Source organism: Aspergillus alliaceus (assembly GCF_009176365.1).
Source record: "Aspergillus alliaceus strain CBS 536.65 unplaced genomic scaffold BDW43scaffold_8, whole genome shotgun sequence".
In the NCBI taxonomy this organism is placed as follows: domain Eukaryota; kingdom Fungi; phylum Ascomycota; class Eurotiomycetes; order Eurotiales; family Aspergillaceae; genus Aspergillus; species Aspergillus alliaceus.
This window is the reverse complement of record NW_022474691.1, coordinates 801573-823065: the sequence shown is the minus strand read 5'-3', so window position 1 is coordinate 823065 and position 21493 is coordinate 801573. Positions and strand designations below refer to the sequence as shown.

At 48.9% G+C, this 21493-nt stretch overlaps 10 protein-coding genes across 10 annotated transcripts; 5 read left to right on the top strand and 5 right to left on the bottom strand.

Annotated features, from left to right (window-relative positions):
- Positions 1 to 873: 873 nt before the first annotated feature.
- BDW43DRAFT_267415 (uncharacterized protein) lies at positions 874 to 1901 on the top strand. Its single transcript, XM_032040999.1, has 2 exons — positions 874 to 1695; positions 1764 to 1901. Exons 1-2 carry the CDS (start codon positions 1069 to 1071, stop codon positions 1803 to 1805), a joined length of 669 nt encoding a protein of 222 aa, XP_031903507.1. The 5' UTR covers positions 874 to 1068; the 3' UTR covers positions 1806 to 1901.
- Positions 1902 to 4559: 2658 nt separating this feature from the next.
- BDW43DRAFT_267407 (alpha/beta-hydrolase) lies at positions 4560 to 5762 on the top strand. The gene is made up of 2 exons (XM_032040998.1): positions 4560 to 4763; positions 4825 to 5762. The coding sequence occupies exons 1-2, from the start codon at positions 4580 to 4582 to the stop codon at positions 5637 to 5639; spliced, it is 999 nt and encodes a 332-aa protein (XP_031903506.1). The 5' UTR covers positions 4560 to 4579; the 3' UTR covers positions 5640 to 5762.
- Positions 5763 to 6070: 308 nt separating this feature from the next.
- On the top strand, positions 6071 to 7578 carry BDW43DRAFT_267406 (arylamine N-acetyltransferase family protein). The gene is made up of 2 exons (XM_032040997.1): positions 6071 to 6599; positions 6663 to 7578. The coding sequence occupies exons 1-2, from the start codon at positions 6202 to 6204 to the stop codon at positions 7222 to 7224; spliced, it is 960 nt and encodes a 319-aa protein (XP_031903505.1). The 5' UTR covers positions 6071 to 6201; the 3' UTR covers positions 7225 to 7578.
- A 184-nt stretch (positions 7579 to 7762) lies between these two features.
- Positions 7763 to 9234, top strand: BDW43DRAFT_241850 (uncharacterized protein). The gene has a single exon (XM_032039685.1). The coding sequence runs from the start codon at positions 7872 to 7874 to the stop codon at positions 9129 to 9131; it is 1260 nt and encodes a 419-aa protein (XP_031903504.1). The 5' UTR covers positions 7763 to 7871; the 3' UTR covers positions 9132 to 9234.
- On the bottom strand, positions 9235 to 11272 carry ilv3C (putative dihydroxy-acid dehydratase; the record flags this gene model as incomplete). Its single annotated transcript, XM_032039684.1, has 3 exons — positions 9235 to 10529; positions 10588 to 10799; positions 10860 to 11272. Coding segments are annotated over 3 exons (1816 nt in total), but the record flags the coding sequence as incomplete, so codon positions are not given.
- A 371-nt stretch (positions 11273 to 11643) lies between these two features.
- On the bottom strand, positions 11644 to 12120 carry BDW43DRAFT_308343 (Dabb family protein; the record flags this gene model as incomplete). The annotated part of the gene is made up of 3 exons (XM_032046479.1): positions 11644 to 11758; positions 11820 to 12048; positions 12102 to 12120. 3 exons carry the CDS (start codon positions 12118 to 12120, stop codon positions 11644 to 11646), a joined length of 363 nt encoding a protein of 120 aa, XP_031903502.1.
- A 372-nt stretch (positions 12121 to 12492) lies between these two features.
- On the bottom strand, positions 12493 to 13352 carry BDW43DRAFT_323723 (SDR family NAD(P)-dependent oxidoreductase; the record flags this gene model as incomplete). Its single annotated transcript, XM_032049816.1, has 1 exon — positions 12493 to 13352. The coding sequence occupies one exon, from the start codon at positions 13350 to 13352 to the stop codon at positions 12543 to 12545; it is 810 nt and encodes a 269-aa protein (XP_031903501.1). The 3' UTR covers positions 12493 to 12542.
- Positions 13353 to 13677: 325 nt separating this feature from the next.
- BDW43DRAFT_323721 (cytochrome P450) lies at positions 13678 to 15508 on the bottom strand (the record flags this gene model as incomplete). Its single annotated transcript, XM_032049815.1, has 6 exons — positions 13678 to 13994; positions 14063 to 14354; positions 14416 to 14755; positions 14817 to 14953; positions 15005 to 15304; positions 15356 to 15508. 6 exons carry the CDS (start codon positions 15506 to 15508, stop codon positions 13678 to 13680), a joined length of 1539 nt encoding a protein of 512 aa, XP_031903500.1.
- A 1756-nt stretch (positions 15509 to 17264) lies between these two features.
- Positions 17265 to 18938, top strand: BDW43DRAFT_323719 (S-adenosyl-L-methionine-dependent methyltransferase; the record flags this gene model as incomplete). The annotated part of the gene is made up of 3 exons (XM_032049814.1): positions 17265 to 17456; positions 17516 to 18004; positions 18060 to 18938. 3 exons carry the CDS (start codon positions 17265 to 17267, stop codon positions 18573 to 18575), a joined length of 1197 nt encoding a protein of 398 aa, XP_031903499.1. The 3' UTR covers positions 18576 to 18938.
- On the bottom strand, positions 18803 to 20790 carry BDW43DRAFT_267389 (class I SAM-dependent methyltransferase). The gene is made up of 8 exons (XM_032040996.1): positions 20506 to 20790; positions 20328 to 20444; positions 20123 to 20276; positions 19995 to 20058; positions 19788 to 19928; positions 19625 to 19727; positions 19250 to 19569; positions 18803 to 19200 (listed from the first exon to the last, which is right to left on the bottom strand). Exons 1-8 carry the CDS (start codon positions 20551 to 20553, stop codon positions 19167 to 19169), a joined length of 981 nt encoding a protein of 326 aa, XP_031903498.1. The 5' UTR covers positions 20554 to 20790; the 3' UTR covers positions 18803 to 19166.
- Positions 20791 to 21493: the final 703 nt, after the last annotated feature.

Below are 21493 nucleotides of genomic sequence, written 5' to 3'. Positions count from 1 at the left end.
CCCAGCACCAAAGGTCCTCTTAGATATGCAGCTGATCACACTAAGCGTGGTGGTGACGCGCAATGTCGAACCCTTTGGGGTAGTCATCACCGGCATCAGGAGTACCGTACAAACGGAGCGCATAACATGTCTGGATGCAGGGTTTTCCAGCACCACCACATGCGGATTTGAATCTCCTTAATGAAGATCAAGAACATCAATGTTAAGAATGCTGTCGGACACCATGAAAGCGGGGATACTCCAGGGGCAATGAGGCTGTACCTTCAGCCTTACCAGGGATCATTACAGTACTAATCCAGGAACACTGCCTCGATCCATACGTTGTACTTCTACGTCCAAGGAGGGGGCCTTATTTGATTTCTGTCCAATCATTGATGCAGCATCAAGAACGGATATATTTGGATTCGAAGTTACCCAGAAGAGTGGGGGTCCAAATCAAGACACGAGGCCATCCATGGTTGACGCTGGCTTGGAACCCTTCCGGCACGATTCCGCCTAGACCCTGAGTTAACAATCTACCCAATGGTATAATTCAGTCACGGTTGCGGCATGAAGTAAGGTGATGCAGCAATAAGTGGCTGATTCTCGGCACCTCAGGTTATTCATTCTTCGTTTCTACATCCCAGCGTTGAGCTTTAGACTTGCTCTCAATCATTTACGTCTTTCACAAACGCTCACACACCTAAAATTGCTTCAAATACTGTCTAGGAAATGAGCTCAGGAAGTCCTTCTACCCAGCGGTCGTCTAGGCCGATCAAGCTGAGGGCGAGCTGCGATTTCTGTGCTCTGTCCAAAGTGAGATGCGACCGCGGCCAGCCGCAGTGCCTAAGGTGCATCAAGAGTGGCATTTGCTGTAATTATAGTGAATCCCGGCGCATTGGCAAGGCATGGCAGCTCTGCTCCTCCAGGTCTAATAGTCCTGTCGTGCAAGGCACACCATTGCCAAAGCATCAGCTGATATCACAACCACCGCTGCGCAGAGGAACAGACCACCGACATAGTCGGGCCCGCAGCACCTCAGACAGTGAAAAGCCTCGCAATTATGCTTACCAGCAGTCGGATTATTCAATGCCACTGGGCTTTTTCCATAGCCCTCCCTACGCAGTTCCAGAGATCACTACGCCATCTGTATATACGACAGCGCATAATGAATCTCACCCCAATGCCGAGGAAGCGGTTGTACCAGTCTTTCTTAGTCATGGTTCAGCGGATATGGCTTCGTCAAATTTGCCTCGAACAGCCGAGGCGGAGACGAGCGATATGAGAGAGGGGTGCCCATTAAACCTACCGAGAAGCCCATCGTGGGACGCGATGCTGCACGGGCCGACTATGGGCATCGGGGATACTGGGGACTGTATCAAGCGAGCTACCACAGCACTACAGCTCGTGAATGACCCACGAACATCTTGCCTGCGGTCAGAAACGCCATCGCCGAGCCCGATGCAGGCATTGGACGCAACCCTCGACGACAGTCGTACGGCTATGGACACCGTGAGAGAGATTCTGGACTGCCCTTGTGCTCAGAGTATACAGGTAGCGCTTTTGCTGGTTCTGATCGTCCAGCAAGTTATGGAATCATACCAGACTCTTCTAATGCAGCAGCATGGAGCACCACCAGAGCAATCTCCCTTGGCCAATAGCTTGTCTGCTTTTGACACCCCATTGGCCATTGGCCGATACCTTCTGGATCACGACCTGCGTTCCAAGATTATTATTCAGGTACTTTGGTCAGAAGTGGAGAAGATTGGCCAAGTTCTGGATACCTTAGCCCAATATGCCCAAAACATGGCCCACCGGTCAGATGAGCTCGTCCTAGGGACTTATATTAGCACGCTGCAAGCGTCGCGAAAGCATGTCTTGCAGTCTCTTCAACAGGATAAGGAATCCTAGTGGCGGGAGACAGTTTATTCTTAGGAACCGTTTCTTCGAGTCAATCCGTCAATGTACCTATATTCTTTTTTTTTTTTTTTTTTTTTTTCTTTTCTTCAGTTTTCTTCTCGCGATCCTTATTATTAGCATGTAGCGAAAAGACAGCGACAACATACGAACATTCTGAACAACCCACCATATCTAAGTAGCTTTGTACCTCAGTGTTGCCGGATCGCTTTAGCTCCTCACTTACTATACGAGATTCATCCAGTAAATTATCTTAGGGTTCTTGATAAAGGAAGGTTCAGGCTAATGTGACGCTACTTGTGAACCCGTTCCGCCTCTGGTCTGATCTTACGCTGAAAATTACTTGGTACGAAGAAGGCAAAGCCCCATCATACGGTATTTATACCGTGGGTTGTATTGTCGGGTGCCAATCAAATATAAAGTATACGAGCTGGCTGCCGTAAGGCAGACCACTCGGCTTTACTCAGGGTACGCTTATTCTAGGACAATTATGCCACCTCGTCATGGACAATTATCCAATAAAATTAGTATATTCGCCGTTTCTGCCAAATCGACATTTTTCACTGCCAATTTAGACATTCTCATCTCATCCACGTGGTCAGCGTTCAGCGAGCCTCGTGGCAGCCTATCATGCAGGTACACATTGCCATGCTGGGTGGATCCTAAGGGCGCTGCATTGGCCTACTTCAAGACTCGCGTGGTTTTTGACTTCATGATTTGCCTAGTGGGGGGCTCCTACGTACATTTGTATATTCCTTTGTGGATTGAGCGCCAACAACCTAAAGTGTCAAGTCGGTACTATACATTCACGTCCAGTGCGTCTCGCCGCTTCCCGACGCAATCACCTTGACAAATCGTATAAGGAAAACCGCATTGTTTCTCGTCAAGGGCTCACTTCAAGACATGTACGAAACTAGAAACGCTCGAACGCGATTCACAACCGGAACCCGAAGCATCCACATAGCATATCCCGCTAACGCCGTCGAGATAGGAAGGTTGGACGGTCCAAGAGTACAGACCACATACGGATCCTAATTATTAGCCTTGTAGATGTTCCAATGTTGTAGTTCCTGGGAGTTTGGATCCTGATCTACCGGGGATATACAAAACTGGCAGTTGGCGAGATGGCGGGAGACACGCCACTGCAACCGGCACATTGTATTCTACGCAGATGTTAACGACCGCTGCAACGAAGAAGTCTGCAGTGATCATGCCTACACGAGTCGTTAGGTCATTCATAATCTCCTTCAAGCGACAATAAATCTGTGACCAGAAGAAATCAAAGAGGTACTTTGACACCATCGCTTGTCCCAGTCCTTTGGAGATACCCTATGCTTGTATATGCTGATAATAGCCATCCAATTGATCATCTGTTGGACCGGGACCCAACGGATGCACTCTAATGACAAATTTATATTCGCCACCTAATATTCAACATCCTTGGCCGCCTAATGTCGCAAAGTCAATGGTGTGGCCGCGTTCAGCAAGCGTTCCGCCAATCCCTAAAGCTACCCGTGGTCGCTTTTAATTGTTTGGAAACTTTCCAACCTTTAACCATTCCTTCAGCACGCACTAGCATGTGTGAAGCCTCCGGTTGTCATAATTAGTAGAATCTTCCGACACGGATGAACCAGTGGCCAATCCATATTGTCGTGTTCGCTATACTGCTAAGCGTATCAAGAACCTTTCCAGTTTTGGCTCAATTATTGGCCAAATATATATACAAAAATACATAATCTTCGGCCAGGAACTAACTTGCCGTGTCGCGCTGTCCAGACAGCGCAGGTATAACTGTGTGAGGCAGTGCGCCCTTTAGGGCTTATGTGTGCGTGTGTGTTGACTCTTGGGATGCTTAACGCTGAGTCATCATTGCATCCGCGCCGAGTTGAGAGAGGCTCTGACTCTGTGGAGAAACTGTTGATTCTTGATAGAGAGTAGACCAACAAGTTGATCAGCTGTTCCACTTCACTGGTCCACCCGATTTACAGTCAAAGACACTGTTCAACATCGTGGGTCCATACGGAGGAGCACTTATCCATCGTTTTATCCACATGGATGAAGTCCGATTGGTCAGCGTAATCTTTCTCCACTGTGTAGTGCGTTTTCAGATAGTCAGTATCGTTGAGATCTAGAATTGACAGAGAGGGTCTCTCACGGACCATGTAGACAGAATACATAAAATCGAGAATAATTAGACGCCGATCCCTACCCTATTGACACCAAGCATTCACGAAGTCTCGAATTATTGCACCACCCGGTGGGCTCAGGTCTATCACCATGCCCAATAAGAGCTTAAAGCTCGGACTGTCACGATTTGGGCTGCATATGTATGTGCACACATTCAGTAGGATGCAGTTTAACACTTCCTTGAATAGTGCTCACTTACGTGGTGACTTAGTCCGCAGTAGACCTCGGACAAGTCCAGGTGCATGGCTGCAAGAGCTGTCAAGAAAGAATATCACAAATGAGGAACCAGTGGGGAGAAACGCCATAACTTCTCTCTGGCTGCCCGATCTACCCTACCCGATGTAACCTTTTCTCCCCGAGATCCACCGGACTTGAATGGGCCACATTGCAGTTATAATAGCTCTTGCCCAAACAAACGCCCATAATATCCTTTATTATATACCTAAACTTTCGCTAGACTAACCATTGCCATTATTTCTCAAAGTCCACTGGCATCATGTGGCCGATCCCCCCAGGCCACAGAACACTAGTCTATTCCACCGTTGACGGACATGACATTAGGCTAGATTACTACTTACCCCCCGTGGAGGGAGGGAATCTCCCAGCCATAATCTACTATCACGGGGGAGGAATGGTGGCCGGCTCGCGGCGGGGAATGGGGTTCCCTCTTTGGTTGTATGGTAAGCCGATCTGATCCACATAAGGATTGAAATCATGGAAGACTAACGTAAGGCTGGACAGATCATTGCCAAGAAAAGGGTTACATCTTCGTCTCTGCCGATTACCGACTGTGCCATCCGAGCACCGCCTTGGATCAGATCGAGGATGCAAAGGCTCTCTTTCGCTTTCTAGAAGGGGATGATTTCCAAACGACGTTACCAGAATCTTTCACTCTCGACACAGCCCGGATCGCCGTGGCTGGCTTCTCCGCTGGCGCGTATTCCGCCCGCGCAGCATGCGTGTACGCCACGCCCAAGCCAGCGGTCCTGTTGTCGAGCTATGGCACCGGCGGCGACTGGCTTCTGGATCACTGGACCAGGGCTCGTCCACCGACATCCATCGCTCGGTTCGTAAATCTCAACGACGTGCCTCGGATACTGGCGGACAAGACGGTTGTGAGTGATGATTCGGTAGGCAGGGTAACCAACCGTTTCGCATTGACGGTCCGGTGGGAGCTCGACGGGACGTTTCTTGACGGCTGCCTTGGTCGGCCAGGCTTAGGCGCCGAGCTTGATAGAGTGGACTACGCGCAGCGGGCTGCAGCGATTCCTGATGACCTGAAACCGGCGTTCCTGCAGTTGTTTGTGACGGAAAACTACCCTCCGTCGGTGTTTGTGCATGGGACAGCCGATGAAGTTGTCCCCGATCAAGAGAGCCAGCATCATTACCAGCAGCTCCAGCAGCTTGGGGTTAAAACAGAGCTGTTACTGGTGGAGGATGGACCGCACGGCTTGGTGGACTTTAATTCTGGATTTCCACCGGGTCCAGCGAAGGGGGTTGTGGAGGCCTATGACAAGGCTCTCGAGTTTGTTGCGGAGGTATTTGAAGCAGTATAGAGGTATTGTATATCTAGCTATTGGTAATGTTCTTTTCTGTGTATAACGAAGCCGTGTATAAAATCGCTTCTGCATGTTGCTGGTTCTTCTTTTCCCTCATACCATACATTTAGTTCAATTGGCTACGAGCTACGATACATCTCTACATACCATGGAATTATTTTCTCAATAATAATGTGATCAAGGAAATCATTTTTTGAAATGTCGGCGACCGGGTCATGGAAAATTGTAATCAGATATTTGTTGGGCAAACATATCCTACTACGTATGCTGTAAGAAATTCCGCCGATACACCAAGATAGAGGGTTCGCGCGGTCACATGGACAGGTGTTACTCTCCATATAATGGCATTGAAGAAGATAGTCAGTTATTACCCAGAACGAAGGCACGAAACCTCACTATGGATGCGCCAGGATTCTGATCTGCACAGTTTCCATTCCTCGGGTGACTCATAGATGAAACTCTCCTGCGATAAAGGTGCACTATATAAACAGGAACATAGATCCGGAGATGTCTACATCATTTCGTACGATCTAAACATCTATCGCCTCAAAGGATCCCCATGATGAACTCAGCCTACTCCACGACGCAGGTACAGAAGTACTTAACATACCTCTCACTACCGTCCCAATACCATTCTTACGTAGAAACACCGCACCTCTTCCCCAAGACAGATGCATCGCTCAGAGCTTTGTTCCGGTGTCATATTACACGCTTCCCCTTTGAAAACCTATCCGTACATTACTCCGTGACCCGCCAACCGGACATCCATCCTGATGTCCTCTACCCAAAGATGATGGGAGCTGGGGAGGCAAGCCCGACCGGCCGAGGCGGGTATTGTCTGGAGGTCAACATATTCTTCAACCACATGCTCCGCGGTCTAGGATTCGATGCGTACACGACGGGGGCAAGAAACCGTGGCAGGGTAAATGGGATCCCCCAAGGAGACTATCAAGGATGGTAAGCACGAACAGGAAAGACAGGCAGACCAAAAGAGGCACCGAGTCGACTAATACTCAATAGGGTACACATGGTCAATATCGTCCGTCTTCCTTCAGGCGCTAGGTATCATCTAGATGTTGGGTTTGGTGGCGACGGCCCAACCAGCCCCGTTCCTCTCGTCTCGGGTGAGGCAATCAAGAACCTGGGATCGCAAGAGGTCCGATTGCTGTACGACAACATCCCCAAACAGTCGCAGACGACGCAAAAACTTTGGATCTACCAATACCGGAATGGCATGGACAAGGAATGGAATTCGTTCTACTGTTTTCCCGAGATCGAGTTTTTCCAGGATGATTTCGAGGTGATCAATCGTTTTGCCGCGTGGGAGTTCCTTGAACGAGGGACTTTTGTTGCTGTGAAATTCATAAGAAATGGTGAGGAAGGAAATGTCGCTCAGGTACAGAATGGAATGATCCAAGGCCAACCAGATAGTGACGAGGTGTGTATTGTGGGCAAGTTGATGCTGATCAACAACGAGCTGAAGTTGAACATGGGCGGAAGGACCAAGGTGATAGAGTCACTCAACACGGAGGCTGACCGAAGGATGGCCCTCGAAAAGTGGTTTTCGATTTCTATTGCTTGAGCAGCAGCGAGACAATTAAGAGGCGAGCCGCAAAGGGGAAGAACATAGCGACTCCCTAATTAAGTCGAGATCTAGAATACAGCTGTCCCATTATAATTCGCTTCAATCCTGTAGGTTCAATTCCATTCCACTTTATGCCTTTGGAATGCTTGGAAAGGATGTAGAAGACGCGTTGACAAGGTCTAAATTCATATAAATGTTTCTTCGCTCCTGTTCCACAGGCTCCACATTGGGTCAATCATCGCCAGCTTCCATGTTGAATGCAGGGCCATGAGGCATTTTGCTTCGGGTCCATTGGGGTTAGAAGCGCATTGCGAAGCCACTGGAGTCGAAGGACAACCTCCTTGATTCTCAGAGATATACGTAAGGATTCTCAGTATCATGTGTGTATCCGTAAGAAGGAAGGTCGGTAAGACTTAGTAAATACATGTGGAGCAGAAAACCTGATCATGTGACAATATAGGGGAAGATTACTTGACCGCCTTTTTCTACAATCTGCAAGGCCATAAATCCTCCGTATTCCTTCCATGTTCAATTGGTTGGATCGTCTGCCAGACGCGCAAGTGGAGAAGTGGGGGGAAATGTGACGAGATATAATAGAACTCGGCCCCCATGAGAGTCAGATGTAGTGTCAAACGATCGCAACCATGGCCCTTTTGACTCGAGCCTTCCTAGCTCTCATATTTGCGATCGCTTTGGGCTTTTACAAGGCCTATCTTCATGATGCGATCGTGATCATAGCGGGAATTGGTCGGGTCGTCCAACCCCTTGAGGATTTCCCGAAATATCGCTGCGAACGCGTCAGACATCCACTCTTAGAGAGCTGTGAGGACCTCTGGCTCGATAACGCCAACCGAAAGCTCTATGCTGCCTGCTCCAACCCGGCCGCTCGCAAGGCATGGAGTCCCGGCGGAAGTATGTACGACCTGGCCGCGCTGGATGCAACCAGCGGGTGGGATCACATCAGCGTGCTGGACATAGACCAGCCCGGTGCGGACGGACTGTACGGGCTTCGTACACTGGACTTTCATGGGGGAGGAGCAAACAACCAGCGGTTATACCTGCATGGGTTCGACGTCCGCCCAATCGACAACGGCCGCCGGCTGCGCTTCTGGCTGGTCAACCACCGGCTGCCCGTAGATACAGTGACGGGAAAGAGGCTGCTCGATGCGACCAAGATAGGAGCCAATTCCACCATTGAGGTATACGACCTTGACCTCCGCCATTCCGAAGAGAGTAACCGACTGGAGCACGTCAAGACAATCGTTAGCGATGCGATCATTTCGCCCAACAACCTCGTAGTAGTAGATGACGAGAGGGGAGGCTTTCTGGTCACCAATGATCATGGCACGAAGGCCGGTCCCTTGCGCGACTTGAAAGCTTTCCTCGGTGACGGTAGCATCGCCTACTGCAGTACTAATACCGGAGAATGCCATCTTGCCACCACAGATAATTGCTTCCTTCCTAACGGCATCACGAGAGATCCGTCATCGGGCCGTGTCTATGTCGCACATTCTTCCAAAGGCGCTGTCTCAGTTTATCACCTCACGGAAGACAACAGGCTCGTTCAGAACGAAGAGATTCCGCTGTCCATTGTGGTCGACAATCTGTCAATCGACCCCGAGGGAAACGTTTTCGTTGGGGCGTTCCCAAGTAGCATCCAATTACACAAGGCATTCAATGATCCTTATCATAAAACAGCACCGTCCGCGGTGCTAATGATACGAAAGAAAGACGGCGAGCAAAGCTTACCAGGTGAGGAATACGAGGTTATTAAAATCATCGAAGATGCCGAGGGAAGGGTCCTGCCCACCACAACGACAGCTATACATGATCCAATCTCGGGTCGATTATTCCTGGGAGGGGTGACATCGCCATTTATCGGGGTTTGCGAAAGACTTGAGTAGAATGAAGTGCACAGATACTAGGCCTGCTCTTTCACAAACAGTTAATATACGCGAAGCAGTAGTAACAGATTGACTAGGCTTTGTACTATGATATGACTTATGAGAGTCACAAGTTCCGTATATAGAGAATAGTTAACAGACTAATATAAAACCGTGTAGAGTTCCTAGGTAAAGGTGCTTGTTTCAACTGAGAAACTGACGTGATGGCTACTGCAGAGAATCAGGCCCCTTTGCCGTGAGAAAGTTGAAATCCGCGCCTTCATGTGCCTGATTCACCTCTCGCTCGTAGAGACCCCGATATCCTCTTCTGGTGCGTCTTTCATTCCAAGGTGAAGACTCCCTTTCAATAATCGCTCGCCGACGTTCTTCGATCCTCTTTTGCAGTTCTTCGTCACTGATTTCCAAGCGGACAAGGCGATTTTCAACGTCACACACGATAGTATCACCGGTATCAATAACCCCAAAGGGCGAGTCTGGAACGGCGGACTCCGGTGAGACCTGCAGAATAATTGTTCCGCCGGCCGTGCCCGACATACGTCCATCCGAGATTCGGAGCATATCCGTGACACCCTGGGTGGCCAACTTCCGGGGGATCGGGATCATCCCGGCCTCTGGCATGCCCGGGTTCCCAATAGGACCTATACCTTTCAGCACCAATATAGAATCCGCAGTTACGTCAAGGTCAGGATCATCAAGTCGCAACGCAAGATCATGGGGGCTTTCGAAAACCACTGCAGGTCCTCTGTGACAGAGCAGCCGCTTGTCTTTGGACGCGGATGCCTTAATTACGGCTCCGTGGGGTGCTATGTTGCCCTCAACGACTACCAAGGAGGAACATGGATGCAGGGGGTTAGACAAAGTCCGAATAATGCTCCTAGAATAGTCGAAATCTCGGAAAGGGCTGCGATCCAATAGTTCTCCCAGGGTATCTCCGGTGATAGATTTTGCCGAAAGGTGTAGAAGCGGCCGAAGACGATGCAGGAGGCACAACATGCCGCCAGCGTTGTGAAAGTCAGTCATGTAGTTGTTACCGCTAGGTTTCAGATCCACTAGAAGGGGAGTGGTACGGCCAATGTCATCCAATGTTCTCAGCGTAATTGAGCCGCTAATCTCGGGATGACGGTTGATGATAGCCATCAAATGGACCATAGCGTTTGTCGAACCTCCAATGGCCTGGAGGACCACCGCAGCGTTATGAAATGAATCGGCCGATAGTATTGTCTGTGGCGATCGTTGATTCGCTGCTGCAATGACAGAATTGGTACCCGTTTGCTCCGCGACACGAAGCCTTGCTGCAGAAACAGCCGGTGCAGAAGCACCCTGCAGGGGAATGAGGCCTAACGCGGCCGTGATGCACGCCATCGTACTCGCAGTGCCCATCACGCCACAGGTGCCAATCTACCAACACAGAAGATCAGTGCCGTACATCGAAAATTTCATTTTACCAAAGACCCACCGTCGATGCTAGCTCCTCATTGATAGACGCAATCTCCTCCATGTCGATATTTCCGGCACGATATAATGCCCAATTGTTTCTACAATCCGTACAAGCACCGATTCGCTTTCCGTCGTGACTCCCTGGCATCATAGGCCCAGTGAGAAGAGGCAGCACGGGCTTGTTGGCAGATATACCTCCCATAATTTGGGCAGGAACCGTCTTATCACACCCTATCTGCTTGTCAGCTTCGCGGTGTGTCTGAAGAGCGGGCACAAATAGTTCGTCCATACCTCCGATCATAATGCAGGCATCTACGGGCTGCGCACGAATCATCTCTTCAGTGTCCATGCTCATGAGGTTTCTCAGAAACATGCTAGTAGGGTGTGAAAATGACTCGTGCAGACTAATTGTTGGGAAATCAATAGCTATGCCACCATTTAGATGAATGCCTCTCTTGGCGGCTTCGATTAACTGTGGTGTATTGCCATGACAAGGATTGAAGCCCGATCCTGTATTGATAAGCCCAATAATTGGACGATAAAGTGCATCTTCCGAATATCCTAGCGCCTTTATGAAGACCTTGCGCAAGAACAAAGAGAAATGAGTGTCTCCATAGGAGGTCAGTCCCTGTCGTAAACCCGTAGTTGACCCAATTGGCTCCTGCAGATTATAATCTTGATTCGTTGGGTCATTTGTCGCCATGATAGCTTTGCTTTTTGTGAGGATAATGCCTCAATTTGAGTAATTCTCGTGTTGGACCACAGTCTCGATGGCGACATTTATCAACTAGTTCGGGCCGACGGCTTGAACCGCTATGCTCGGATACTCCCCGTCGCTGAAGCGGAAGAGGTCCGAGATGGGGATCCTTGAATGTGTAAATCGTCCGGGCTTGGGAGAATTTCTATGGCCTGGTGCTGCACCAAATAAGGAATGCAAGAGCCTAGAGGCGCAAAAAGTCTGAACTGGAATGCAGCGGACGTTTGATACCTAGTTAGCCTCACTCTCTCCGTCTCTTACGTAGCATTAAGTATACATCGGAGATCAAAAAATAGAAGCAATTCTCTATATTTCTTCTTATATTTGTAGGCTACTCAACGGAAATTGACACATATATTCGTCATCTTCATCCACCTCGAAATCAAAACGGACCAGGTCATCCTTGTAAGGAAACATGTACGTAGAGGTTACCCTGCAGCCAGTGTCAGTATTCGAGGTCAATCATTGCAATGACATATGCCATCAATACCTACCGATGATGTTCATCGCTCGCCTGATATTCTGCCAGTGCCTCCCGGTTTTCGTGATAGCTGACTAGGGCGATCTGGAACCCCTTGCTGCGTTCAATAGGGTCTGTGACGCTCGGACCTCCGACAAGTAGACGTCCTGCTTTAACACAGGGAAGGTGCTTTAACTTCTTCAGTTCCGTGACAAATGTATTCTTGTGCTCCTCGCTGACATTGGAGCGGAATTTGAAGAGAACTGTGGGAGGTGTGTTAGGTATCCAGGATATGGTACCGTGGTGATCAGCTTACCAATATGTAAGAGAGTCATTGTATTTCAGACAGGATCGGTTTGTTTTCTTTGACTTTAAGCAAGGTAGCAATAATTACTTGGTATGTGTAAATATGCGGGTTGTTATAAATAAGGATCCCGACCAACAGCCTCGGGTATACGCTGACGGATAAAGTCCGCGCGGATGACATCCGTATATCTTCAGCAACAAGGTCGGCCATTCCGTTTTGCTTCCCTCCGCTCCCCATTGTATGTACTCGACACATGACTGTCTCTCGCGGTAGATGGTGGTATATATAGGATAATCCAAGGGACATTGCATTCTCAGGCAATAGCCTCGCCAAGGGCAGGGGATTCCGCTACTTCATTCAGATGGGGAGTATCTATAGACCCCAGAGGACTCAACTAGCAAGGCAATCCCACTCCCCTCAAATTCAATACCACTAGAAGCCTCCTAGGATTCATGTTCGCCCGGTAGATGATGTGATTCCACCATCCACCACGAGCTTCTGTCCGGTTATATACCGTGCCTCATCAGAGGCAAGAAATACCGCCGCGTTGGCCACATCCCAGGCGTCACCCATCCTTCCCATAGGCACCTGCCCATCGCGCATTTTCATATACTCCTCTTCATTGCCACCTGGTGCGTAACGTTTGGCGAGGGTGCGGGTGTATGGTGTGTAGATCAATCCGGGGACCACCGTGTTCAGTCGGACATTCTTAGGCGCATAGATAACGGCCGTAGCCTTGGTAAATTGCATTATCGCGGCCTTTGTGGTAGAGTAGGCGACTTGGGGTTTGCCAATATACCGTAGTCCCGCAATGCTAGACACGTTCACAACCGAGCCGCCCGTCTCTTGTTTCGCCATGATGGGTAGGACATAGTGGCAGGTCAGAAATATGCTTTTCAAATTCAGGTCAACTTGTTGATCCCAGATTTCCTCGCCCATCTCAGCAGGACATCCCGGTTCCGACTTGCCCACATTGTTGATCAGGATATCAATGCGACCGTGTCGTTTCATACAGCTATCCACCAAAGCCTTTACCGATGCCGAATCGGTAACATCCGTTTCCTGGACGTCACAGACGCCTCCTTCGCGTTCAATCCGAGCTTTAGTTCTTTCAGCTGAAGCCAATGTGCGATTGCCGCCTAGTATCACCGCTCCCTGCTGAGCAAGTCGCGTTGCAATTGCTGCCCCAATGCCCCATCCTTCTTCGGAGGTTTGCCCCAGCCCTGTGATGAGCGCAATTTTTCCATCCAGCGTCAGCATTTCTGCGTCAATCAATGACAGGGAAGATTACTGGGATAATTTATAGAACACAAAAAGAAGAGACACTAGGTAATGTTCGCGGCGAGCATTCTATATTTAATAATCTGTTCCATTCGCGGGCCATCTCCGTTTACGGAGCGGGACTTCCGTTTGTATTGCAAGGTGGGGAGCGATCTCCCGCATTTCATCTTCTTCCCCTCGTTCTATTTAACTTCTAAGACCAGGGCGGCCTCTATTACGTATGGCTCGGACGGTATATATCCACTCTGCTCGGAACGATACCGTCGTTCACCAGCTGTGATAGACACTGTATATTGTCATCTGCCTACGTCAAATCCGTTGGAGCATTGTCAGCCCTAGGCACAAATCTAGCTCTGGAACCCTTAGGTATGGCAGCCAGAGATGTGGGATCTTTCAACCCCTGTATGGGGTCAAAGATCTCGTCTCCCTCGCCCTCAGCAGGTTGAATTTCGAAACTCGCAATCAAATGGAATAGGACCGAGTAGACCAAACGTGAGGCCAAGTGTGACGCAGGGCACATGCGTGATCCATAACCAAAGGCAAACTGATGGGTGAGTTTTTCTGTGTCATCGAGCCACCTCTCTGGCTTGAAGGTCCACGGGTCCTCAAACGTTAACGGATCTGAATTGTATAGTCAGTATGGTTTCGAAGGGGCAGGATGAAATATTAGTCATATTAATGTTGATTACCTCTATTACAAGCCCATGCATTGAGAAAGACCATCGTTCCTGCAGGAATCACTTGTCCATTAACCTGAACAGGTGCGGTAGTTTCTCTGGGCATGGCCAATGGAAGCACGGTGTAGAACCGCATGAACTCTTTAACTAGAGCATGAATATATTCCACCTCTAGGGTTGCTGTTGGTTGATACGCACTACCCAGGTGGGTTTGTATTTCTGCAAAGGCACGCTGCTGGATATCCTGGCGATGGCCGAGGAATAAGATTGCCCAGGCGATTGTCGGTTGCGTACTGTCTGCGCCCTGTACAAGATCTCTTTTTAGCAGGTCACTCTGCTCGAAGCGAGATAAGGGGCTGGCATACAGCAATCATACTCAGACTAATACTAAGCTGCTCATTGCTTGACAGTCCTGCTGCTTCGGGATCTCGCAGCACATTTCCTTGGATGCAGGGCACATCAGTGTTTTCGTCGATCGCTTTTAGTAACTGGCCAAATAATATGTTGTTGTACGCAATTCGACGACGCCCAATGTCAGCAGAGTGAGCCGCGGACTTTTTCCAGACCAACGGCTCAAGAACTCGAAGCAGAGGAATGTAGTTGGTGAGGTTCTTAGAAGGCGATCTAAATCGGGAGATCTCATCCTCTACCTCAATTATCTCAGAGTACAGTGCGTCTTCTTTGAGATCTTTTGTATTTGCGACTCTGTTCTTCCTCTCAGTTAGTCTACCAGAGAAAAGTGGTTTCAGCTGGGCTTTGTGCTGACCGTGTGCCGTAATTCAACCTCAACACCAGGTTCAAAGCTAGGCGATGCACGATAGACTTGAAGCCAACCTCAGTTTTTCCGTTACGCGATTCTCGGGTGAGCTCCTCAATAAAATCTCTTGTCTCGCGCAAAATGAACTGTACACCATACTCAGTATTCCGCTCCCGAGCGAGTCCATGGAAACCTACCGGTTCATACGATTGAACCTTTGGGCGGTTCAGAGCCCCAGCCGCCACCTTTCTTCGAAGCCTACAACTCTCATCCCACGGACTGGTACCGATACTTGCAACGTTCTTGCTCACCACTTTATGTAAGACATAAAATAGAGGGCGCGATATCAGAGCGCCACCCTGATTGAGAAAAAGTGTTTTCGCAGACTCCGTCGAGTTCACGACCACGATCGGTGTGTTTCCCAATTGGACCTGGTAGACCGGTCCATATCTTAATGACCACCGCCGGTATTGTTCAGCGGAGAAAGTTTTCGTGACCTATCTGAAGTATGAGTCTAACGAAACATTCAGCATCCATTTAGAACATACAGGTAGCAAATTTCCAATGACTGGAAGACCACGGGGTCCCTTAAGGCCTGGGATTCGTCTTTTCCAACGAACATATTCATTCGCGAGAAAATAGCCCCAAAACAGGAGGACCGCACTTTTTAAAAGAGTATTCAAGAGGACAGCTAGCGACATTATTTGCTCGATATACAATATTCTTTTTTGTAGAATCGCTAAGCACAGAATGTTTATGAGGGCAACAGATCGGCATTGAAGACGTAAAAGAGGTGCATCTCCCTTGCGTCCAATAATCCAGCCATAGTAATCCTAGCTCCCTCCAGAAATATACGAGAGCACGTCATGGCACTTAATTTGACAAATCATCCTCCTCGTACCGGTTACATACTTCCATGCTTCCTCTCCAGGTCAATGGCCGAAGGCTTAACTTCTCCTCCAAACGGGGTTGGCAATCCCTTCCTATTATCACACTATCACTGCGGGGTCTTCGCTCTCCACTGTACATTGAATTTAGTATCTATCATCCTTGCTACTACTGCCTGATGCTACAATCATCAGCCTTTGGCTTTGGGCCTTTCTTCCCTCCATGCAACCTCGACCGCGAACTGGGGAACATGAATGGCAACCAACTGCGGACCTTCATCCTCTGTCAGCCCTCGCAGATGGCCTTGCTGGGAAGGAAATCTTCGATGATTCGGTACAGATTAAGACCCCGACTTTCTCGATAACGCCGCTAAAGATACAATTGAGCGATGCATCGACGATGTATCGACAGAGCTACAGTCCAGTAAGACGAGCTCCAATGCCGATCGGGCGGGGCATCCCTGCTTTGAAGACTACCAAAAGACGGTCCAACGAAAGCGGGGGCATTCAGATCCCCTCATGGCTCAACCGATCCACAAAAAAGACCTCGTCGAGAAAGCTTGGATCATAGGCCTTCCAGTGTGGGCTCATTTCGGATGATGTCTCTCAACCCCCCTTCTCTCGCGCGATTAGCGTCTACCCGACGCTTGTCAAGCCCTACTCTTGTGAAGTCTCAGCTGGCAACAGCGTCACCGAAGGTGGTCTTTGTGCATAAAAGCGCGGCTCCTAACTGCGAAGAAGCTAGGAGCCTATTAGCTTTTCTTCCATTAGACGATGATACGCGATATGAAGCAGACAAAGATGCGATTAAAAAGATATCGTCGGCCTCGTCACGTTGTGCTCCCGAGCTTTGAAGTGAAGAGCCATAGGTGACGGATGTCGCCAGACCATCGTTACCGTTGGCAATCGGGGACCTGCCCTTGGAATCATGGAGCATGTTTGCTATCCATAAACTCAGTCGCCCTAGGCAGCAATTAATACCAATGCTGATAGTTACTAAAGGCAAACGGAATCGGTATATGCCAAATATCTGCCGCGATACACTGCTAAGGACACATTCTAACGGAAAATCGATCTGGTCGTAGGACTACCGAAGGAATCCTAGGAGAAAGAATACAAACAGACAGGAGTGGACTCTTCTCAGTTCTCAAAGGCCAAACGATGGATGAGAGTGATATCACCGTTCTGGCCTCGAGACTCTGTCGAGTGACGCAATATATTTGCACCTTATAGATAGGACAGCTAGTATTCGCGATTTCCCCCTTATAGTACTCAACATGAATCATGAACAGTATGACACGACGTTGTTGATCTAGTATATGACGAAGTAAACCGTAGATCTTGACAATCCTCGAAGGGCCATGGAGACAACGTGATCTGTGTCAAAGCAAGCAAACACAATCCGATCATTCACGTCAATCTTTCATCTTCTCCTTCACTTTCTCTTCTTCTTCCTTCCCCTCCTTCTTCTACTCCTCCTTTTCCCTTCTTCATATACCTCCCTCTTCATTCTCAATCCCATCTTCACATCCACACCACACCACACTCCCGAGAGGAAGAAGATAGCATCATGAAAACCGTCACTCTGTCTTCCTCGAGCCTCAAAGAGCTGGCAAACATCATCTCCCAAGCAGTCCCCATTCTAGAAGATAAGACCTCTAACCATGCTCTTGACATCCGTGGAAACGTGATCGAGGCCTGCCAAATGATCCTGGCTCTAGTCACATCTCCTGAAGAGATTCTCAAAGGGATGGTACTGATTGTATGACACCCGTCTCCCACCATAATTATTGGCTGACGGACTGAATACAGGACAGGCAGAACCTCGCTTCCTTGCAGGTCATCAACCATTACCAGATTGCATCCATCATCCCCCTCAAAGGAACGATTGCCATATCCGAAGTGGCTGATAAGTGTGGTCTACCTACAGACATTCTAAGCCGAATCTTGCGCCAGGCTATGACCTATGGTGTGTTCTGCGAGTTGGAGCCGGGTTATATTGCACATACAGGCCTTTCGCAGGAGATACTTCGACTAGAGCCGCTGCTTACTTACCAACTTGACGTTTGTCTGCCTTCTATGGTGCGGCTTTTGGACTGGCTCAAGGATGTTGACAGAGATCAAAAGTCCGCATATCAGATAGCCCACAACACCACAGACACATGGTGGTCGTCCGCATCCAAGAAGCCGGAGCTGATTGAGAATTACGGAAAGTATATGGCGTTGATTACGAGCGGCGGGGCCCACGATGTGAGTTACGTTCTAAAAGGCTTTGCCTGGGAGGAAATTGGGGCCGGGATCGTCATGGATGTAAGTGTCGAAATATCCCATTGGTATCTCCTGCAGATCTAATAATGGTCCACAGGTTGGCGGTGCAGATGGATTCGTTGCAATTAATCTCGCAGAGTCATACCCCGACATGACCGTCATTGTGGAAGACAACCTCAAACTGAAGGATAGCGCAGAGGCGAACATTCCCAGCCATTTGAAGTCCAGGGTTTTATATTTGCCCCATTCATTCTTTAAACCACAATCGGCATTGGGTCGGGCGACCGACGTGTTTCTCTTGCGACATATCTTGCATGACTGGAACGACAAAGACTGTCGAGCCATTCTTCGAACACTGGTTGCTAGCATGAAGCCAGGAGCATCCATCCTCGTGGCGGAGCAAATCCTCCAGAGCCCCGGAGCTGTGTCATGGCAGCGGGAGCGAGTCATGAGGGCCCTAGATATGCAGATGATGATCCAGTTTGGCAGTAAGGAGAGGACCTACGAGGATTGGAGAGCATTGTTCCTGTCCGTCGACCCCCCGCTGGAAATGGTGCGTTGCGTGCAGCCGGATGGCAGTGCAGACTCTTTCATGGAATTGAAGAAGGCGTGATTGTCACATCAGTCCACTCGACTTCTGTCCAATGTGACTTGATAGGAAAGGCGGCTGAATGTGTGTATTCAAGCCAAATGTTGCAAGGGCCATTCTATTACCCGGTGGTGAGGTATGGCGGTAAGTCGTTTCAGGGCGCCCATTCTGTTGCTAGCTACATTATCCAGAGATGGTTGGATCCACATGAGGCATCTACGTTTATTTCTTTCATGCAGACTCGCGTCCTATGAGAAATCCATCCCTTGCCATTTGATTCTGATGGTCCCAGTTTCTGTCCCTTAGCTGAATAGGATCATAAATCACTGGCTTCCAGCCTTGGAGTAATACAAACACTATATCACGCTAACAATTCAACACCATATACAAGGTGACAATCCTTCTTCACGGACGAAGATACCTTGTGCAGAACAACATGATAGTTGACGCTCCATTGACAAAATAAAACAATCCGCACTAAATCCTTCGTGTGTCCAAAAAGCATAGCATTTGCTCATGAGAACATTATATATACTCTTTAAGCGGATGCATACACTAATGTAACATATAGATCGTTTTGATCCGACACTCCGGATGCCGCGTCGTCAGCCAGCATCAGTTGCGGGGTTTCTCTGCAGTTGTGAAAGAGCTGACGACAATCAGCTAGTTATTCTTCCTTGAAGATTTCGACATCTTACCAGTGAGTATAAATGTGCATCTTGTTTCCGTTCACCTCACGTCGAACTTCCGCTAACAATACTTCAACTTCCTCCGGAGACCAGCCACCAAACCTCGTGAACAGGGCCATAGAGTAAGCCTCAACACCACCCCACAGAAACTGAGCTCTGAAGTATCTGCCGATCTCCTTGAGACGGGAATCTTTCGGCCATGTACCAATTGGACAGACCTCTTGGTGGACCTGAATGTTCGTGAACGCTGCATCCCCGAGGAGTCCCTTGAACTGGGGAAACAAGTCGAAAACCCGACCGTTTGCATGAGAGATACGGTTAAATTCTGCCTATCATGGAAGTCAGACACCTCTTTAGACCCCATCGTCTACCAGAAAGTCTCACAACCCATTTATACGTATGACAGCCCTCAGGGTACGTCTCGTCATCACAGTTCATTTGTGTTCGACATTCCGCAAGTTCGATCTTTCCGCCAGGCTTAAGATGCCTGTGCATTAAACGCGTCAATGAATAATCATCTCTGGTCGGGACAGAATTTGTTGCCTACCTATAGCAATGTTTCAAGAAAGTAGGCCAATCCGTCAAACTGCCTGAGAGACAACGGACGTGGATGAAATCAAAGGAATTTGACGGAAATGTCCACTCTTGGCTGACATCGTCGATGAAAAATCGTAAATTCGGAGCCACCCTGCATAATAACATGTTTTATTAGATGAATTCCAACCAAAAGCTGTGTTGCAAAGTGAATACGGACCATCCAGGCTGGATTGGCGAGAGATCCACCCCGACGACCTCCGCCGATGGGTAGTCATCCGCAACTGCGCACAGCGTTAGTTCACGGCGGGAGACTCCCAATGTCCACGTATCCAAGCAGATGCAGACCCTCAATAGCCCAGATACCCGTCCCAGTGCCTACATCCAATATCTTTTGCGGATTTGTTAACTCTGTTCGACAGAGGCGTCCGTCAAGGCATAGTCGAAACACGTGATGAAGGAGGTCGAGTCGCTCCTGTTCTCTCTCGTCGTTTGGCAGAATCTAGATACAGGGTCAATCGTATGGGTATATGGAAAGGACATTTACGCCTACATAGGCACCGGGTCGATAGGAGTGGTATGTGCGGCCATTTTCATACACGTAGTTGTATATCGACGACGTAAGCGAGGTCATATCGCTTTCAACGCTCTCCAGGTCTTCGCTGTCTGACTAGTGGAAGCATATACTGTTAGCTATGATTGAGATGGTGTTCACATTCTCTTGCTCTTACGTCAACCTCGAAGGCCACGCGACGAGGAGTGGTCTCGCTTTCGGCCATGTTTAATGGCCTTCAAGAATGGTAGCACTCCTGGTCGTCCACCATCTGTCCAGCTGAACCAGAGATTTTACCAGATACTTGAAGAGTTCTTCTCCCTAAACTCGCATTTGGACGGAAAGAGGTGTTGCCTGATGCAGTAAACACTCCGGAAGAGCGTTTACTCGCACCCACCTTTTTAACAGTTAAGGGCAATCAATGCAGCATACCGTAACGGAAAGTGGCTCCCAGTTTAGCACTATGGGTACTAGTGTGACCGTCGGAGCAGGGGTACTAGTCAATCGGACAGAGGCGGTTCCGACTAGCACGACACTGTGGCTGATCTAATGCTGTGAGAAGCCAGAAAGAACACACAGCCCAGTTGGGTTCTAAAAGCCCCCTTAGACTTTCAAGGGAAATTCCTGTGCTCACTTCCAATTCGGATATTAGCCGGTTAGCCTTGTGGGGGTTGTGAAAAGAGGAGATTGACAAGCCCATACACCGTGTTAGTTGACGGACTCCGGGAGGCAGTGCCCAGCAGACAAAGGAGACAAAGGAATATTAAATGGTGCCAATACTGTGCTTGCGCTCTACTCTGTGGCTGGCGCCTTCTAACGCGTGTACTACCATCCATTAGCACGATTATCTGGTCCAAGGATACCTGCTCTTACGCACTGGTATGGATTCCTTTGCGATGTGATCAAACCCAGGCAGGTCCTTTGGAAGCTCAAATACTTGCTTGAGAGATATGTACTAGCACCCAAAAATGGGCAATGTGTCAGTCAATATTGATTTCCAAATCTTTACTATTGTGCGCTACTTCTTATCCTTTCGGACATTTGCCAGTTACACAGCGCTCAAACCCTCTAGCTTATGTACCACACAACTAGGCCCGATTGTACGAATCACACGCAAGGAGCTCCATACCGGAGATTCTGATTTCTACGATGCGATGCGACATATG

Excerpts from the sequence above, each read along its gene's own strand:
- BDW43DRAFT_241850 (XM_032039685.1), top strand. The coding sequence starts at position 7,872 with ATGGCCCTTTTGACTCGAGCCTTCCTAGCTCTCATATTTGCGATCGCT.
- BDW43DRAFT_267415 (XM_032040999.1), top strand. The coding sequence starts at position 1,069 with ATGCCACTGGGCTTTTTCCATAGCCCTCCCTACGCAGTTCCAGAGATC. Across the intron at positions 1,696-1,763 it reads GATACCTTCTGGATCACGAC|CTTAGCCCAATATGCCCAAA; the intron begins CTGCGTTCCAAG and ends AGTTCTGGATAC.
- BDW43DRAFT_267406 (XM_032040997.1), top strand. The coding sequence starts at position 6,202 with ATGATGAACTCAGCCTACTCCACGACGCAGGTACAGAAGTACTTAACA. Across the intron at positions 6,600-6,662 it reads CAAGGAGACTATCAAGGATG|GGTACACATGGTCAATATCG; the intron begins GTAAGCACGAAC and ends AATACTCAATAG.
- BDW43DRAFT_267407 (XM_032040998.1), top strand. The coding sequence starts at position 4,580 with ATGTGGCCGATCCCCCCAGGCCACAGAACACTAGTCTATTCCACCGTT. Across the intron at positions 4,764-4,824 it reads GTTCCCTCTTTGGTTGTATG|ATCATTGCCAAGAAAAGGGT; the intron begins GTAAGCCGATCT and ends AAGGCTGGACAG.
- BDW43DRAFT_267389 (XM_032040996.1), bottom strand. The coding sequence starts at position 20,553 with ATGGCCGAAAGCGAGACCACTCCTCGTCGCGTGGCCTTCGAGGTTGAC. Across the intron at positions 20,059-20,122 it reads GGGTATCTGGGCTATTGAGG|TTGCGGATGACTACCCATCG; the intron begins GTCTGCATCTGC and ends CGCTGTGCGCAG. Across the intron at positions 19,929-19,994 it reads TCGCCAATCCAGCCTGGATG|GGTGGCTCCGAATTTACGAT; the intron begins GTCCGTATTCAC and ends GTTATTATGCAG.